At 33.3% G+C, this 18,170-nt stretch overlaps 1 protein-coding gene across 1 annotated transcript in view; it reads right to left on the bottom strand.

The window, feature by feature from the left end:
- Positions 1 to 18,170, bottom strand: part of DIAPH2 (diaphanous related formin 2) — an 880,788-nt gene that overhangs the window by 656,447 nt on the left and 206,171 nt on the right. The window contains exons 11-14 of the mRNA XM_058441333.1: positions 7,380 to 7,454; positions 7,232 to 7,301; positions 3,255 to 3,391; positions 1,231 to 1,339 (exon numbers count right to left, since the gene is read on the bottom strand). Coding sequence (XP_058297316.1) covers positions 1,231 to 1,339; positions 3,255 to 3,391; positions 7,232 to 7,301; positions 7,380 to 7,454 — 391 coding nt within the window. The remainder of the gene's footprint in view (positions 1 to 1,230; positions 1,340 to 3,254; positions 3,392 to 7,231; positions 7,302 to 7,379; positions 7,455 to 18,170) is intronic.

Genomic DNA, 18,170 nt, shown 5'->3' with positions numbered 1-18,170 from the left:
TTTGACATAAAAGTACAACATAAAAGCTGATCTAAAATTTTCAATATAGTTGGAGTAGAAGTCATGATTAACAAAGATCCTTCAACATTTGGAGAGGTATTACAATTTTGTAACATTACAGATTCTCTTTAGACAAGCCAATTCATCTACCTGATGCTGTTTCAAACTCTGGCAAACAAAAATACAAACACTTCATAATACATAAATAAGGAGAAAATTAATTGTGTTTGTTTCACATCAAGCAAGAAATTTTGAATTAAACATTTGATGCTAAGTAGCTTGATAAAATTAAATGTGGAAACTACCTTCTCTTTGTTGAACAACAATATGAGAACTAAAAAAAAAATTAAGAGAATTTTCCATGGTACATTAAATGGTATACATTGTCTAAAAGAGAGATTAGCAGAGACCAAAAACCTGGAATCAAATTCCGACTGTGACACTTAAAAACTGTGTCACTTTAGACCAGTTATTTAATCTCATTCAAGTTATTCGTCCCATAAGCAAAACAAAGATACTACAGTAATACCTACATATCTAGGTTGTTGTGAAAATAAAATCAAATAATATATGCAAATTAAAATGCTTAGTGCAGGACTTCATACCGTAAATATAGCCAATAAATATGCATTCTCATGCCTCAAGAACAGAGTTATTCATAAAATGCATCATTTCCTGAAACCATCTAGGTAAAGGTAGTGAGTTCTGTCATTTTCTAAAGAAGGCATTTAGTAAGTTGTGTCTACACAGGGCTATCAAATGAACGCTAACCTAAGAATTACAATTCAATCCCTTCTATTCTGGTGAGTCACACCTTTGAATGTTGTTTGAATGGCACAAAAAGAGATGTGTTTAATTTTCTTAAATTAAATGGGCTTAAATTTCTACAAGCCCACCGACTTCACTAACACTTGCTAGGATAATGGCATTGGCTGAATTGCGTGCCCTTTTGCCTGAATTATTGCTAAGGCTTCAATTTCCCTGGTTTATTACATTAATTACTAAATTCTTGTCTAAATATCAATGACAGCCATAACTGCCACATTTATAATAATTCAAAAGTATTTTTCCTAATTTTAAACAAATTGCAATTCTCACAAACTAGCAACAGGAAAAAATTTAGTTTTACATTCCATACTACTTAAATGCCAGCTAAAATGGAGTTGATGTTATACAAAATGAGTACTCTAAATATAACTCTAGAAGCAATTTAAGACAAAACTAACTCACCTGTAATTGCAAGGCTTCCTGATTTTCTAAACCTTCCACAATTGGTGAAAATCGTTCCCTGTTATTTCTTTCTGCTGCTGTTGTTATAGCCCCTAAAAGTTTATCTAGACTGTAGAGAAAAAAGAAGAAACAGAAATGAGAAATACTTCTTATACACACACAATGAGCATGGGTCCTCTCAGTATTCCCTATTTTCTGTCTGGTATTCGATGTTTATATATACCATTAGAATTTTTATAAATTATCATTTGCTTTTTTGATGGAAATTGTATGTTTTCAAATATGTATACATACTGGAATGACTAAATCAAGCTAATTAACATATATTGCCTCACATACATTTTTTTGTGGTACGAACAATTAAAGTCTACATACACTCTTAGGAAATTTCAAGTATACAACACACTGTTATTAACTATAGTCACTATCACGTAAAATAGATTTCTTGAACTGATTCCTCCAGTCTAACTGAAAGACCATTACAATATAGGAATTGTGTTCCTGTCCGCATATTTCTTTAAGGCAAATATTGATAGCTCTAAATAATTTTAGGGCATCAAAAGGAAAATTCGATTTTAAAAATCTTAAGGAAAGTAACTTTTCTGGGTGACATTAAAAAAAGAATACTTAGGTGATAAACATTAAAATTTAAATTTTCAGGTTTTGATATTTCATGTGTTAACATTAATATCACTTAAACATAATATGACACCTATAATTGTTAACAGTTTATTGGAGCATAGATTGTAATTTTATAATAAAGTTCTGGAAAGACTGATTATTTTTTAAAGAATTTTTTTTAATCAACATTTTTTGACAATGGGAAAAAAAAAAAAGACTCTAAAAAGGAAAGCCCAGGTAAAGAAGAATGTATAATTATCTAGCACAAGAAACTTATTAACCTGACCAAAAATATTGGTAAGTATCTCCATACAATGCCTAAAACAAATTAATCTCTATATAGTATACTACTCATCAAATTATATCTGAAATTATAATTAAATCATAACAGTTATACTGGACTACATTGTATTTTATGTATATTGAAAATCTAAGTGATTAAAAAATATTTCTTACACATGTATAAACTTTTAAAAAATAAAATCTAAGGATCCTTGCTTTTACATATGTTATCACATTCTCAGTTTGTTATTGAGGTGAGACTCAATATGATAATATTTTTGTTTAGTGTTTGTCTTTTGGTTTCTGAGGACAGTAGCAAACACTAAACAACATCTCATTTTACTCTAACAGTTATGAGAAAGTCAACATCTTGCAACATCCTTAAATCTTTGCATAGTCCTGTTCTGACTCAAATTGACATTATTACTGTCACGCAAAGTGTTCCAAGGAAATATTTTGGTTCGGGTCCTTAGCAGATATTTGATTCTTTATCACAAGGGTTCGTTACAAACTAGATTTATTAATGTCATCAAATCGGAAAGTTTGCTTCTGATTCAATATTATTTCCATAAAATGTGATCAAATGCATGTTCAGCAACAACTTGCTGCATTTGGTGGCACATATACACTTTGAATAATTATCAACAACGTTTTTTTTCTAACAGGTGGGTTTATTTCACTTTACAAATAATTTTCATTTACCATGGCATATAAAGTAAAATACTATTATAAGATAATGTAAAATAAAGGCATCTATTCAAATTGTGTGATATGCAGCACAGTGTTTGTGTATGTATGTGTGTGTATTTGCCAAAATAACTCTCTGACTTTTGCCCACTTTCTAATGATTGCTGTACCTCCACCAAAACAAAATTCTGCTCAATCGCTTTGAATCCAACTTTCAAGAATTTCCCACTGGGATTTTATCTGTTTAAACTTAGTTTCTATAATATCAACAAAGAAGCCAAAATATAAACAGGCAAGATAAAAATTTCAATCAAAAATTATCTAAAATACTGTTTTCATGAAAGTTATCCAAAGAAAGAGAACAAAAGTAGGACTTATTAATTTCTTAAGTGTCATTTTCCATGCAGCAAATATAACAATATAGCAATACTTACATGTTCTCTTCTCCAACAATGCAAATAGCAGAAAGTATTTTTACTATTTCAGTCATCATGTTGGGTTGTTTGGGGTCAATTGCTCTTGCCAATAGTAAAAGACTTCTTTCATCTCCTAGAATCCTTTGTAATCCAAACTAAAAAAAAAAAAAAAAAAAAACCTTCATTCAGAATGTCTATGGAATATATTTTTAATTTAAAAAAGCAATGTACAATGATCTTCCAAAAACCCATACCCCCACAATGAGGTTCTACCTAATTATATGAATATTCTTCAAATGCAGTTATCTTTGTTTTTTATATAAATCACTGCATCTTGGAGTTGTTGCTCCTTGATCATATATGATCTCCATTAGCCTGCCCTAAAAATTCCATAAATTTGGGGAAATATGGGAACAATCAGTATTTCTTCAACAAAGAATAACATATAAAGCGCATACTGATATGATTTTCTAAAGTAAGGTTCTACTTATGTCATTGGGTCTCCCTGGAGATGTCTGGAATTTGTGGTTAAATTGTCCAATATGTTTGTATGAAAAATTAAGGTGAAGAAAAAGAGAAAATTTTTTTAAAAGGCTCTTTTGAATACTATATGCCAGTATAAGCCTCAGTATGGATATTCCCATGCCTTCTCTCTCTTATCCTCCCTGATTGAGACAGCTGTGCTGCACTACAAAAGCTGTGAACCTAAAGAAATGGCACCTGGGTTTTATTAAGTGTCACAAGTCAATTAAGGAGAGAAAACACCATTTTCATTTATTTTCTAAGCATATGTGTGTGTATGCATGTAAATAAAGAATTCTAAATCTAAAAGTAATTTTCATTACATTACTAAAAGCATTTTTATTTTGTCCCACAAATTTTTATTTTGCTTTATTTTACAGTCTAATGGTGAAACTGGATATTTCATCGGAGCAAAATTTCCATTTCAGCTAAACTTTAGTTTATTACCAACCATATGAATAGTTCCATCAGCCCTAATTTAACTTCTAAAAGAACTCCGAGTGGCAGATGGGGAACATAGCTAAAGCTCTTAAATGTGAGTTTATCACAGGTCATAATAAATAGGAAAATATATGGAGATAAGACCCAAAAAAAAAAAAAAAAAAAAAGAAAATGCAAGAAACAAGTCTGGAAAGAAGCAACAAAAACAAAATAGATAAGTATGTATAAAGGTGGCCAGTAGATGATTAAAAGTAATGAATATTAGTGAAAAACACATTTGCAAAACTGAGACAATGACCATGCAATTACCAAACTTAATAGTTTTATGAGTCATTGAGACTGAGAGTGAAATCACTAGGTTTAAAAAATTTTACTTAATGTTTAAAAGTAGTTTTTAATATAGAGAGACACATCAAAAACAAAAAAGAAGACATGAGAAATATATCTGGAAAATCATTAATCCAAACATCAGAGCAATATTATAGTACTGGAAGTTAAGAAAAAATGGGTTGCTTTTTATGATCCTATTTTTACATGTATTGGATAAAAGAAAGGAGTTGTTGAAGTAGGTAATCTAAACTCCATGGGGCCAAAAATTTTGATGTGTAAGTCATTTCGGATAAAAGCTTAACTCCTTGATCTGGACAATTTATTCCAACATGAAGTGAAAAGATCACTGCATATTTTCTATTCTGAAGGCATATTTTATGCCGATTGTTTCACATATCTATAATTCAAAAGATCCATTAATCCATGCTCTGAACACCTATGTGCAAGACATTAATGTGGCCTAACTAAAAACATCAATTTCGAATAATCTAAGTCAAATCATTATGCTTTTCGAAACTGCCAAACTCTTAAGAAACTAAATGTTGACAAATCAAAGTATGTCCTGTTAAAAAAAAAAAAAGGGTCTATAAGAATCTTACTATTATGACTCTCTCTAGTGACTGTCCTGATTAAAATTACTTAGCATCCTGAAAAGCCGTGACAATTGACAACGTGAGCCAATAAGAATTTAGAACAAAGGGTCCTATAGCTAAATTTACAGATGAGGGGACTGATACTCAGAGAGGTCAAGTAATTTTCCAAAGGCCACAAAACTTATTAGGAACAAAGCATGAACTATATCTCCTGAATTCTAGAACTGTGTTATCTTTCCATTATGTCATTGTTTCCCTCGATTGAAGAAAGAGATCTATCTTGAGCTATGAAGAAGCAATGCTCATTATTTCCTTGTTAGGCATCAGATTCTGTTTAACTTTGTAACCAAAGACTAAGAGCCCAGATTTTGAGAAAATCTGTACTAGTAGTGATGGGAATATTTCTGTAAGAAACTTCCAGAAACAGTACAACTAGCATATTATATTCAGAAGTCTCATGTCCACTAGCAAGCATTCATTGCATATGCTGATATAGTAACATTCTTTGCTGATACATGTATGTATAATATATAAATACTTATATGTATTTCCATATGCTTGAGACTGTTTATAGATTAATACATAATTTTATTGCATTGTTATTAATAGCCATATTTTACATTTGGCAAACTTCTACTTATTGTCGTAATTATTTCTATTATTTATTTTGAGATTATTAAAATACTATGTAAAGGGAATTAGGCAATTAAGTGAATTAGTCAATAGTATTTTATCTATAGGTATGAAGAGGTCATTTCTAAGACAGTAAAAAAATAGTTTATAGAAAAAATACTGTAACTTCATAACCTGAGTAAAGTCTATTTTTAGAAGAAAAATCATTGTCTAAAATTCATAGGGTCCCTTATAATGCAACTAGTATTATACATATACATAAAAGGCCCTGCAATTTTTCAGAGATGTCTTATATGTATGTAAACTTGCTGACATTAATAAAACATAAAAGAAAGAGAAATCTCAATCTTACAATGTTCTTAGCAAATAAGTCAACCCATCCCTACAATTTTCCTTTTCAATAGAACAGAAATTATCTGTGTGGAAACATATTCAACAAACAACATTTAAATTTTCCTACTACCATTAAAGAAAAAGCATTATTACCTAAATTGGGAATAACACTAATTCATTTGCATGATTTCAAAAACCCACCAATAAATATTTTGTGAAGCAAAGTATAACTTTCATGTAAGTATTACTTAAATATTATGAGGATTTACATCATAAAGACCCTTTCGTAAACTGAACAAGCACTCACTATTTTGTTCATTTCTTTTTTTTTGTTATGTTTTCTGAACATTTAGTATACTGTAAAATCAAAAAGACCTCTGTTCACATGAAAGAAATTATTGGAGGAATAAACAATAAGAATCAGACACAGCATTTCTAAATTATAGACAAGAGTCAAATACAGTTTCTCCAATCATTTTTTTGTTTGTTTGTTTCATTGACTAGCTCACCCTCCTGAGGAAATTAGCAGCATTGACAATGGAAATTACTGTTTTATCTATCTTCCCTATATGAAAGCAATATATGTGAACAGAAGAAACATTGGAATAGGGCTCCATTTTTTTTTTTTTTTTAACAGATTTAGATCTACAGAAGTTATATCATCCCTGAAATCCTCTGGATGCTGTGAGGAGTTCTTTGGTTAAACTGAAATATCAGCATAGAAATAAAAAAAATTTGAGAAAACTAACAATAGCTCACATTTTGGAAAATTAAACATCAAATTTATCTTTTATATATGGTTTCAAATGTGTATTTAACCTCACTGTAAAACTTTATAAACCCTTACTATTTATAAGCCTATAATAACTAGTCTACAATTAATTAATATAGCAGAAACATAAGTAAAAAATAGGTATGGGGTGGGGAAGAAGATTAGGGAAAAGAGTTAATGCATGTCGGGCTTATTATTTAGGTTGACGGGTCGATTTGTGCATCAAACCACCATGGCACATGTTCACCTATGTACATGTACCCTGCAAATAAAAAAAAAATAGTAAAAAAATATTTTGTTCATTTCATACTTTCATAGTGTTGGGCAAGTTCTCACCTTTTGTGACAGGGGCAGAAATATATACTACTTACCTTATTATTCATAAATGCTTTGAGGCATTGAATAAGTTTATACTGATTCTTCTTGTCAATATTTTCTTGCCTAAATAAAAGAAAAATGTATATTATGTTGTGCTGAAACATTTCCCCTTTGGTGATTTTAATTTGTGTTTATTCTTACTGTTTTTTGTCCAGAAGCTTTTCCAGCTCATCCAATAAAAGTCCAAGACCTTCATGGCCAAAGTTGTTAACCCAGCTAAGAAATAAACAAAAAATTAGATGTATAAGTAAGTAATTTTAAAACATTAAATATCCAAAATAAAATTTTAATTTTCAAATCTGATAATTCTGTCTCAATATTGCTTGTCATTATTTTTTCAATTCCCACTGCTTCAAGTATTGACTCTATGAGGATGACTCAGTGATCTTTACCTCAATCCTAGACTTCTCCACATTTTAGATTGCCCATTACACAGCACTGCCTTGGCTGTTTCACCAGCATGACATACTTAAGCATGAGTTTACAAGCTGAATTCATCTTCCTCTGTCTCCATATCCCTAAGTCAACTTATCTTCCACTCTTTAATACTTTATTAATAACATCACTACCCTTTAAATTCTTCAGACTTCAAATACTGGCATAATTATTTGATGCCCCATTTCTTTCACCTTTGCACTTATTCTATTTATTCAGTCAGCAAATATTTGTCGAGTGTCTACAAAGTTCCAAGCATGTTCTAGGTGAGAGAGATACATAACAAGCAACAAAACTAAGCAACTAGCCTCACGGACTTTACTGTCTAGAGATAGGGAGACAGTGAACAACTAACTAACTATATAATAAATGTAATAATTGCTTTGATGCAATGAAGAAAAATAAACCTTGGAAAATAGAATGAAAGGAGTGGCAGGTTGCTATTTTTCATTGTGTGATCAGGAAAGACTCTTTGATAAGGTTAGGTATTTCAGCAGAACTCTGAAAGTGAGGACTTTCCAAGTAGAAGGATTAACGGCAAATTGGGTCATGAGGCATTAGCTAGTGTGTTTAGAATGTTCCAGGAACTGTGAGGAGACCCATGTGGCAGGAGCTGAGTAAGCAGGTTTAGGAGATTAGCTGGACATAAAGTCTCCTGTGTGGCAGAAGGCTGAAACACTGCTAATGTAGAGCATTATTCACAAATATTCTACTTCTACTTCTAGAATGCCTCCTCCAAATGGCCCCTTTCTTCCTTTCCAATGCCTGTGCTAACATTCTAGTTTAGCCCTAGTTATCTTTCCTTTAATAAGCCTGGAGACTCCCAACTGGTGATTCCCCAACTTCATTCTTTTCTTTTAATCATTTTATAAAGTGACAGATTAAATTGCCCTTAACCAAAGTTTTCTGTCCAAAAATTTCCACTGGACTACTTAATACATTTTAAATCATTTGGCTCAACATTCTGATGTAGCCTCAATCTACCTATCCAGCCTCAGGCCTTAACGCACATGTGCCAATAAAATCAGACAAATTATCATTGCTGGAGCCCACCTTGTGCTTCCTCATGTTAGCTCATTTATTCTTTCTTCCCAGAAGGTAACCTCAACTCCATCTCTCCCAACTATTTAAAACTAAAATTGGCTGTTTTAAGTCATTAATGTTTTCCCCTGTAATTCCTCCGATCAAATGAGTTCTTTTTCCTTAAAATCTCCATGTAATATTTATCTCTTACTGCTTGACATAATCATAATGATTCTTGCCATGTCTTACCTACCCCTCTGGCATGTAAATTCTCTAAAGATAGTTATATCATTTCATTAATATTTCTATATTTCATAGCGTTTAGCAAGGTAGCTCATATATAGCCACTAACTATTTATATTAAATAGAGTCAACACTAAATAAGTATTTGCTAATTTAAATTTAATTAAATTTACTGGCTGTATGGTTAATAGAATAAGCAATCTCATACTACCCAAGAACATCATAAACATAAACCAATATAGACTTCTGTGAAATAATATTATCTATGCTATATATATTTAAACCATTCCATTCCAGTCTTTATCCATTTCATAGCTACCTAAGGTAAATCTTACCAATAAAGCAGAGACCTAAATTTTTAAGGGAATATCAGAGACATCACATCACTGACAAAAATATATTTTTAAAATAGCTCATATTCAGAACCAATCGCCATCTACAATATACATAGAAGCTCATTTTAAACAAATTCTGCTTTAATTTCCATAATGGAAACAAGAAAAAAATCAATATGGCATTGTAATGATAACTGGCAACAAGCTACTATCCAATTGAGGCATGTAATCATCTAGTGCAACCAGCTATTTTCTCTAAAGGCTCGATAATCAGTGAGGTGGTGGTAGAGGGATAAAGGGACATCAGCTTCAAGTATAATATACTTAAATAATATGTAATGTATAATTTAATTTATCACAGAGAAAAATCAGCAGATATCATTACAGCACACTGTACCCTGCAATAACCTTTACATAATAGGAATTCTGAACAAATTTATATATAGTCCTCAATATCCGCTTTGGCATTTGGGAAGATGAAATAATCCATGATTTCTTTAAATTTACCACAAATTGTTTTTAAAATTCGGAATTTTACTTATATCCTCTTTATGTCTACTGCTATTAAAATTATTAGAGTTATTTCTTTCTTGGTCTAGGGAAGCATGATTCACAAGAACATGATTCAGATTTGTTCAATTGAAATCAGTCGCCCACACATCCCGTTTCAAATGGTGCAGTTTATGGTACTTTGGTTTTATTCAGGGAAAGTTACTATTTTTCTTTTAAAAAAAAAAAAAAAAAAAGATACAATCATACAACTTAAGTGTGAGGAGGCAGGACCTACTATTACAAACCAGACAGGGAAAAGTCTTAAATGAGAATATTTTAGGCCAATGGGCAGACGAGGCCTAGTAAGAGTCTTTAAAACTTTTACAGTAGAGAGAATGGGAGCCTGAAATGAGCCCATTGCTAAGGGGATAAAATAATTACCAACAATGACGCAAGAGGTTAAAAGGAAGGGGGTGAGGCTAGACATAGCTTTGTTTCCTTTTTCTCTTGCCAGCACCACCATTTCTCTGCCTTTCAGACATCAAACACTTTGTGAACTCCAGCCAAGCACTTACTGTTTTACTGCTTCTCTTTCTCTCTCTCCTCCACCCCCTCCCCCACTCTCTCTTTCTCATATACATACAGTATACTGATTTCAGCCAATACAAAAGTGGTCATGAAATGAGGAGGCAGTTTAAAAACAAAATGTTGGCTCCTGTATGTGAGCATGTGGGCAGAAATTCTGACACTGAAACACTAGAAGTAAGCATAAATCAAGGGTTCTCAAAGTGTGCACTCCAAATCAGCAGCATTGACATCATCCAGGAACTTATTAGAAATCAAAATGCTTGTGCCCTACCTCAGACCTACTGAATCAGTAGCTGGGAGGAAGATAGAAATGTATGTCTTAAGTAATTCTCCTGGTGAATCTGATGCTTGCTCAAGTTTGAGAACCACTAGCATGGAACAATGGATTGCTGAGAAGCAGGGGAAGCCTTTCTCAGGACTCAGGCTCAGAACTCAAGGCTGCTTTACATGCCCTCCCAACCATACTGTGCCCTCCCAGTGCCACAGGACACAGATCAGGAATCCAGTTGAGGGCTGGGCACGGTGGCCCATGCCTGTAATCCCAGCACTTTGGGAGGCTGAAGCGGGCGGATCACGAGGTCAGGAGATCGAGACCATCCTGGCTAACATGGTGAAACCCTGACTCTACTAAATATACCAAAAATTAGCCGGGCGTGGTGGCTGGCGTCTGTAGTCCCAGCTACTCGGAGAGGCTGAGGCAGGAGAATGGTGTGAACCCAGAAGGCGGAGGTTGCAGTGAGCTGAAATCGAGCCACTGCACTCCAGCCTGGGCAACAGAGCGAGACTCGGTCTCAAAAAAAAAAAAAAAAAGAATCCAGTTGAAACAGTTATATTTGGTATATTTCATGGAGTATGCAAATTCCAGCTCTGAGTTATTTAGTACTAACTGGAACATCTAGAATGATAAGAATACAGTTGATGACCTGATTTAAAATCTTACTCAGAGATTACAGACAAAGACATAAATTTTTCTGTACTATCTCAGCCCTGAAATAAGAAACTGACATTTCTCATGGACCTTACATTTATGAGGGACATAGAACAGGCAGAGAATAATGAAGAACCAAACAGAAGGAAAAATAGGGGAGGAAAATGACTCTTTATAATTTTCATAACCAACCCAAACATGAGTTATTTTCTTTCCTTTTTACTGAGGTATGATTTATATATAGTAAAATTTATCATTTTAACAAAAGTATAGTCATGTAACCACCAATACAAATAAGATATAAAACGTTTTCATCACCCTAAAATATTCCCTTATTCCCCTTTGCAGTCAATCCCTTTTCCCTACTCCCAGCATCCTGGCAACTACTTATCTGATTTGGGTCCCTATAGTTTTGTGCTTGCCAGAATATCATTATAAACGGAATTGTACAGTTTTCAAATTTTGTGTTTGGCTTCTTTTACTTAGCATAAATACTATGATATTCAACCATTTCGTTGCATGTATTAGTATTCCATTCCTTGTTACTATATGAATATACCACAATTTGTTTATCTATTAATTACTTGATGAGCATTTCACTTGTCTCCAGGTTTTGATGATTATGAATAGAGCTGATACAAACATTGACATGTAAGTTATCTGTGTAAGAATGCCTTCATTTCTGTTAAAAAATATCTAGGAGTGGAACAGCTGGGTCTTATGGTAAGTATATGTTTAACTGTTTAAAAACTGCTTTCCCAAGTGGCTATTTGGCACTCCTTCAGCAAAATATCACAGTTTTAATTGCCCCAAATCCTTGTCGGTCTTTTTAAGTTTAGCCATTCTGAAAATTGTTTCTAGGTAAAGAAACTGAGAAGCAAAGTAGTTAAGTGACTTCCCAAACATCACTCAACAAGTAAGTAGCAGTTCTAGGCCTCAAATCCATATCTGACTCCTAAGCGCATGCTTATTTCAACCACATCATTAGAAATTACTAAAACAGGACCAGTACACAATTTTCTGTAACATCTAGCTAATAGCTCTAATACCTTGCTTAAGAAGAATTAGTGGTGTTACAGAACGGTTTATATCTACATATCTATGCCTAGACAGACAAACATATGTTTCATTATTTAACAGCTTAGTTCATTTATTTAGAAAGGATAAGTACTTTTCGATTCGTGTTTTTATTGTTTTTTAAAGTCCTGAGCATCATAAGAAATCTACAAAATACTGTTAAGGACAGATAACTGGAGACTTCAACTAAAATTTTCAGTCAAGATTTAGGTAAGGTAGTTTATCAGAAAGAATAGGGCCAAAATGTAGCTTATACTATTTCTTTTTTGATGGGGTATATAAGTCCACGATCTCACTTTTTAAGGTATTAACATATTGGTGATTTTGTGTTATCAAGTTACCTAAGTTAAAGAACTGTCTTAACATGCTACACGTCCAAGTTGACATTTGTGGTCACATGTCAGGAGACCAAGTGGAACAAATGAACCACTCAAACAAAAACAATAGACCAGTCAGGAAGATTAATGTTTGAGTGAACCAGCAGCCAAGATTATATCTGGAGACTAAAAAGGAAGCCAGGAAGCTTATATTGGGAACAAGAGGTCTGAATCACAGTGAGATAGCATCTTCCAACCCTATGTAAAAAAGGTTTGGCTGTATCTATCAGGGAGGCTAATATCTGTTATGCTGCTCAAAAAGCTAAAAATTAAAGACTTTTTTCCAAGTTCACCCAAAAATCAAGAAAATATTCCATCATCCATCAATGGATTATGCTGTGGGGCCACATAGCTGCATGGCTAAATGCATAAGCTTTAGAGGAAAACAGATCTAGGTTCTAATCTCATCTCTACATATTCTAGCTGTGTTACTTTTGATAATATACGTAAATTTTCTAAGCTTGTTTTTTTATTTTCAAAATAGGGATGAGAATACTACCTATACCCCATGAAGTCTTTGTGACTATTAAATGAAATAATATACATAAAACATCACAATAAAGCCATTAAGAAGTTTTTGGAAAATGTTAAAAACCAAAAATCTGAATGTTGTTTGAATCTTCTAGTCCAAAATGCAGGATGAATTTTAGGCATAAATTAAAGAATCCTTTTCCACAGTATTAACACAACTTTTAATCACTTAATGAAAATTATATTAATTTTTATAAAACATGCAGATGACTAAAATTATACTAAACTTACTCTATTGACTTGTTTAAAAATAAGACTGGGGCACAGTGTCACGCCTGTCATCTCAGCTATTCGGGAGGCTGAAACAGGGGGATCATTTGAGTCCAAGAGTTTGAGGTCAGATGGGGCAACATAGTGGGACCCCGTCTCTAAAAAAAAGATTTTTTTTTAAGACTTTATAATTTAAATATTTGGTACTCATATTACCTTTTTTTTTTTTTTTGAGACGGAGTCTCGCTGTCTCCCAGGCTGGAGTGCAGTGGCACGATTTCGGCTCACTGCAAGCTCCGCCTCCCGGGTTCACGCCATTCTCCTGCCTCAGCCTCTCCGAGTAGCTGGGACTACAGGCGCCCGCCGCCACGCCCGGTTAATTTTCTGTATTTTTAGTGGAGACGGGGTTTCACCGTGTTAGCCAGGATGGTCTCGATCTCCTGACCTCGTGATCCGCCCGCTTCGGCCTCCCAAAGTGCTGGGATTACAGGCGTGAGCCACTGCGCCCGGCCAACCTCATGTGTTTTAACTGGTCACTATCCAATTTTGTGTATACTTAATTTTAATTATATTTAGTACTGGCCAATTCACATCAGGATATGGAAATTATAATGGTGAGGGGGAGAGAATTTTTAGTTCATGTATAATCCTGACAGAATTATATCAAAAATATATTGAAGTTTTAAAACAGAAACCTATCTCAAGCCTTTAGAACTTCTAAGGTCATTATTTTTAAAGGATCCACTTATACTGATCAGCATGATCAAAGGAAAGAAAATCTTACATTTAATGAAGGTATCAGAAGATTCAATTAACCCTAAATCAAAGAGAAAGCAAGACTCTCCCCTCTCTAACTTCAGGGCAAAGCAAAACGAGGAAAATTTTCTATAAATGTACCTATTGAAGGAGGCAGTAAGACTGTGCTCCCTCACAGATTCTTGTACAGGACAACATTTCACAGTTTCCCAAAACCTCAACCTTTCTCCCATAAATTTGAGATTCAGACTCTGAATTAGTTACATTTCACTTAAATATAATGTAAAACCAAAGATGTAATGAACAGATGAGTTCAGTATGCTATATACAATGAAGATATAATAGAAAATAGTGACTGCATGTCCATCAGTGATTAGATTATCCAAATTAACATCTATCTTTCAAGAGTTAAAGCTAAAATTAGAAACTTCTATACTGAATCCCATAAGCTATAAAGGCAATTGGTCTCATGTGAAGGAGTCCAATATTAGTCATGTCATCCCTTTATCACTGTTTGTGCAGTGCTAAAGGCTAGTATAGAGGGTTACGTGTTCTGTACAAAGCGTTTTATTTCCCTCTAATGGTGTTCTATTCTCATGTGTAATCTCAAACTACAACCTGAATCACTGGAACATCAAATAAAATGAATGATAGTTCAGAGTTTCTTGGGGGAATTCAGAAATTTGGTAAAATTATAACACGTGAAACAACTAATTCAAAGGGTTGAGGAGACTTTAAATATTATCTTGAGTGGTGTGTTTTTGGTTTGTTTTTTTATAGGAAAACATCTCACTTTAACACCAATATTGCTACTGTAATGTTTTTTAATGCAACTAAAACCAAATTTTAGTTGTATACACTTATGGAAAGAAAGAGTGCTATGTGATTAAAACCAGTACGTAGCCCAACATAAACAGTATCCTGTATTCAGTCCATGGATCAAATCTGCATAAACAGTAACCAAGAAAACCTTAGTATTTTCCGCATCTTTAAAGGAAAATTTGTTCGGCTAAATAAACATCATAGATAGTTTCGCTGTCAATATATATACCCACTAAAAAATATATAAACATGTATAATATATATGGGGATTTGTATACACTACAACTGACTTGGTCTTAGATCCATAAAAACGTCTATGTCCACTCAGGTTTCTCTACATGAAAGCAAACACAATAGCTTTGGGCATTTGAATATCCTTGGAAACTATTCATCATAGTAGATTAATCCATGAGATATCTCTGACCAATTATAAAATATCTATTTGACATAACACTACCATTTTCAGACATTTGTGCATAAACCCTCGAAGCCTGACAGTCACTGATCATTTATTTCATGTGATTCATAGAAAGTTTGAATGCATCAGTTTACCAGTTCTACCTCTGAGTGGTTTTGACTTCAATGTTGTGATAGATTACGATTTCCTTAGAAACACCAAAGAAGACATTCCATCTTTCTCTCTGGCTGCGTTTATTCTATCAGTCTTACTGCAAAAATCCTACTATGTTTCATGCCTCTCATCCATTTTTAGGAGTTCCTTACAAAGTAGGAAATGTGTACTCTTTCTAGCTATTTATATTACATAAAGACAAATTCCTCTTACATATTTACAAAATAATTTTAAATGCTCTAGTTACATATAAAAATCTCTTGAGGGCAATAGTTTAAGTAAACACACTCTCTAAAAGGATAAAAGTTCTTTATTTATTAAAATCAATTTCATAAGCTGTCTAAGTTACTTTGGAGATAGTCTAAGAAATGGCTTATGCCCAAATCTATCTGAATGCCTAACAGGCTAACAATCAAGAATATTTTCCTCCCCACCTTCCTTTAAACATTATTGTTAGAAAAGTATAAGAGGTGGTCTTGCTCCAAAGTAATGATGGGGAAAAATTACCAAAAAATTTGAATGACAATGAAAATAGACTCTTCAATCTATGGTCAATAGGGGAAGCGAAGGGAGAGAGTATTCCAAATATTCAAGTAAAAGCTACTCACATTTTCTATCTTCTTCAGATGTTTGAAATAGTAGATATAATTATGTTAGGACACTTATTAAAGATGCCTTCTTAGTAACATAACCAGTCAAACTTATAATAAAATGTAAATTTCCACAAGAAAAATGTATTGGTTTATTTTCCTAAGATAAGTAATATAGTTAAAATTCTATCACGCACACCACAGGACGTCCAATTTCGTTTAGTTTAGTGGAATTTTGTTAAAATAAACGTATTCCAAAAAATCACATTCCCAATCTATAAGCCCTGCAAATGAAACAGAGCTCATACCAAGTTTATGTCATGAATAAAGTAAGAAGTTATTTGAATGCAATGAAGAAACATAGAGGCATTAGCATATACCACCCGTACATATTCTTTTTTCCTAAACCAATTGGTATGTTATACTATCTGACTCTGGTGGGCAGCAGAGAAATTAAGTGAATTTTTTTTTTTTTTTTTCACAGTAACAGGGGTAAGGAGAGTTGAAGGGTAATTGCTATTTGATGAGTGAACAACAGAAATGCAACAGTCCTTCTCACCTACCAGGTGCAGTGCCAAAAACATATAATTAAAGACCCATTACAGAGTGTGATAGCTACGTAGACAAAGATCAAAGAAATTTAATGTTCACAGATATTTTTAGCACAAGATAACTGAAACCAAACCTAAAAAGAAAATCATTTTCTTGGGTCCTCAATGTAGATGTCAAAAACATTTTAGCAAGTCCAAATGTTCTTTTTCCTCAGAATGTTATCTGTAATAGGTACTGCTTTAGTCTTTTCTTGTTTGTTTTCATATAATATTTTAAAATCCATTCCTCCTAACACTGAGAAAGATACTGTGGAGATTATATGCTCTTCAGTGTGCACATACATACATTCTTAACCATAGTTAAATATGTGTTTTTTTAATTTATATTTATTTTTATTGACAAATAAAAACTGTATATATTTATACTGTACAACATGATGTTTTGACACATGCATACACTGTGAAATGGGTAAATCAAAGTAATTAACATAGGAATTACCTCACATACTTGATTTTATTTGTTACGAGAACACTTAAAAATCTCCTCTCTCAGGACCAACAAGAAGATACTACAATCCTGCATTTATATGCACCTAACACTGGAGCTCCCAGATTTATAAAACAATTACTACTAGACCTAAGAAATGAAATAGACAGCAACATAGTGAGTAGGAGAGTTCAATATTCCACTGACAGCACGAGACAGACCATCAAGACAGAAAGTCAACAAAGAAACAATAGACATAAACTGTATCCTAGAACAAATGTACTGAACAGAAATCTACAGAACATTATTCCCAACAACTACATAATATACATTCTTTGCATCAGCACATGGAATATTCTCCAAGATAGACCATCTGATAGGCCACAAAACAAGTTTCAATAAATTTAAGAAACTCCAAATCAGATCAAGCATCTTCTCAGAACACAATGGAATAAAACTGGAAATCAACTGCAAAAGGAACCCTCAAAGCTACGCAAATACATGGAAATTAGTGTGGTTTTGAATGAGTTTTGGGTTAACAATGAAACCAAGATGGAAATTTAAAACTTATTTGAAAAGAATGGTACTAGTGACACACGTTATCAAAACCTGTTATATGGCAAAAGCAGTGCTAAGAGGAAAGTTTACAGTGCTAAATGTCTATATCAAAAAGTCTGAAAGAGCACAAATTGACAACCTAATGTCACACCTCAAGTAACTAGAGAAACAAGAACAAACAAAGGCCAGGCGCACTAGCTCACACCTGTAATCCCAGAATTTTCGGAGGCCAAGGCGGGCAGATCACTTGAGGCCAGGAGTTCGAGACCAACCTGGCCAACATGGTGAAACCCTGTCTCTACTAAAAATACAAAAATTAGTTGGGCATGGTGGTGCATGCCTGTAGTCCCAGCTACTT

Source organism: Hylobates moloch, unplaced genomic scaffold (assembly GCF_009828535.3).
Source record: "Hylobates moloch isolate HMO894 unplaced genomic scaffold, HMol_V3 SCAFFOLD_7, whole genome shotgun sequence".
NCBI lineage: Eukaryota > Metazoa > Chordata > Mammalia > Primates > Hylobatidae > Hylobates > Hylobates moloch.
This window is presented reverse-complemented; position numbering and strand designations above follow the sequence as displayed.